At 66.5% G+C, this 1,185-nt stretch overlaps 1 protein-coding gene across 1 annotated transcript in view; it reads right to left on the bottom strand.

Annotated features, from left to right (window-relative positions):
• Positions 1-1,185, bottom strand: part of KMT2C (lysine (K)-specific methyltransferase 2C) — a 179,156-nt gene that overhangs the window by 2,225 nt on the left and 175,746 nt on the right. Inside the window, exons 59-60 of the mRNA XM_010857354.1 lie at positions 1,171-1,180; positions 801-909 (exon numbers count right to left, since the gene is read on the bottom strand). Coding sequence (XP_010855656.1) covers positions 801-909; positions 1,171-1,180 — 119 coding nt within the window. The remainder of the gene's footprint in view (positions 1-800; positions 910-1,170; positions 1,181-1,185) is intronic.

Genomic DNA, 1,185 nt, shown 5'->3' with positions numbered 1-1,185 from the left:
CGGGGCGCCCCGCGGTCCTGGGGGGCTCCCCCTCCTCGTGGCACTCCCACCACCTACAGCTCTTCCCTGAGGACTCAGGGCGGCTCCCTTGCACAATGAAGCAGAGGCTTGGGGGGCGTCAAGGGGGCCCCTGACAACTCCAGCAGGGTGGGGGGCATGGCCAGGAGTGGGGGGCCTCCGCTGTCCCCAGGCCACGCCGCCCGCCTGGGGGCACCAGGCTCGGGGCCTCAAATGGGTCCTTTCACATCCAGTTAGTGAGAGATGCAAGACGAGCCTTGGGTCAGCTCGATTTAAAAAAGCACGTTCTAGTAAGATGACCGCAAAGTACAAGCGTCGTTTCAGGGAAGGGCTGGAGGCTCCAACCGAGTTTAGACCCTCGGGTTCCTCACCCCCGTAAAGAGAGGAGGCCCCCACAGAACCCGCCCTACCGGGCAGCCGCTTCCCAGGGCCCCCGATTCAGCCCCGACACGTGCTCATCACGTCTGTGACCAAGTCGGGGAACATCAAGGCGATGACGGAGGCTGATGGCAATCCTCACGGGTGACACGCGGGGCGGAGGGAAGGGACGACTAAGGGAGGAGCCAGGGTCCAGAAACCTGCTCGCAGAGAACCTGGGAGCGGGTACTGGTCCGGAGGGCGTACGAGCACCGGGGTCACCCTGGGGCCACAGAGGCGCCAGTGCCGTGACCTGAGCGCCGTCAGCTCCGCGAAAGCGCCGTTTATCAAGGGAGGGCCCCGCGCCAGCGCGCGAGGGTGGGGAGCGTGGGCAGGCGCCTCGGGCGGGCAGGGGCGGAGCTTACCTCTTCTCCTTTCTGGATTCTCCGGCTGGAGCTGATGATGATCTTGTGGCCGCGCTCGAAGGTCACCACCTCCGCCACGCAGTTGGGCGCACACGAGTGGTTGATGTACCTGCGGGCAGCAGTCCAGAGATGGCTCACCGTCCAACAGCCGGGCGGGCCCTTCTCACCTGCCCACTCATAGCACGCGCACCCACGGACACAGACAGCGGCGCGGCTGCAGGACCCAGCGCCCCGGCCGGCCAGGGAGCCCGGCCCCGGCAGTGAACGTCCTAACCCCGGACCGCCAGAGAATTCCCAAACGCACGGGAAGAACGTTAAGTAAAAACTCCTGCCGTGACTGAAGGGCCCCCCACCCTGGCCCCCGCCTCACCTGGCAGGCCCTCCC

This window comes from Bison bison, unplaced genomic scaffold (genome assembly GCF_000754665.1).
Source record: "Bison bison bison isolate TAMUID 2011002044 unplaced genomic scaffold, Bison_UMD1.0 scf7180017864379, whole genome shotgun sequence".
Lineage (NCBI taxonomy): Eukaryota > Metazoa > Chordata > Mammalia > Artiodactyla > Bovidae > Bison > Bison bison.
Note: the sequence above shows the minus strand (reverse complement) of the source record. Positions and strands in the feature narration are given on the sequence as shown.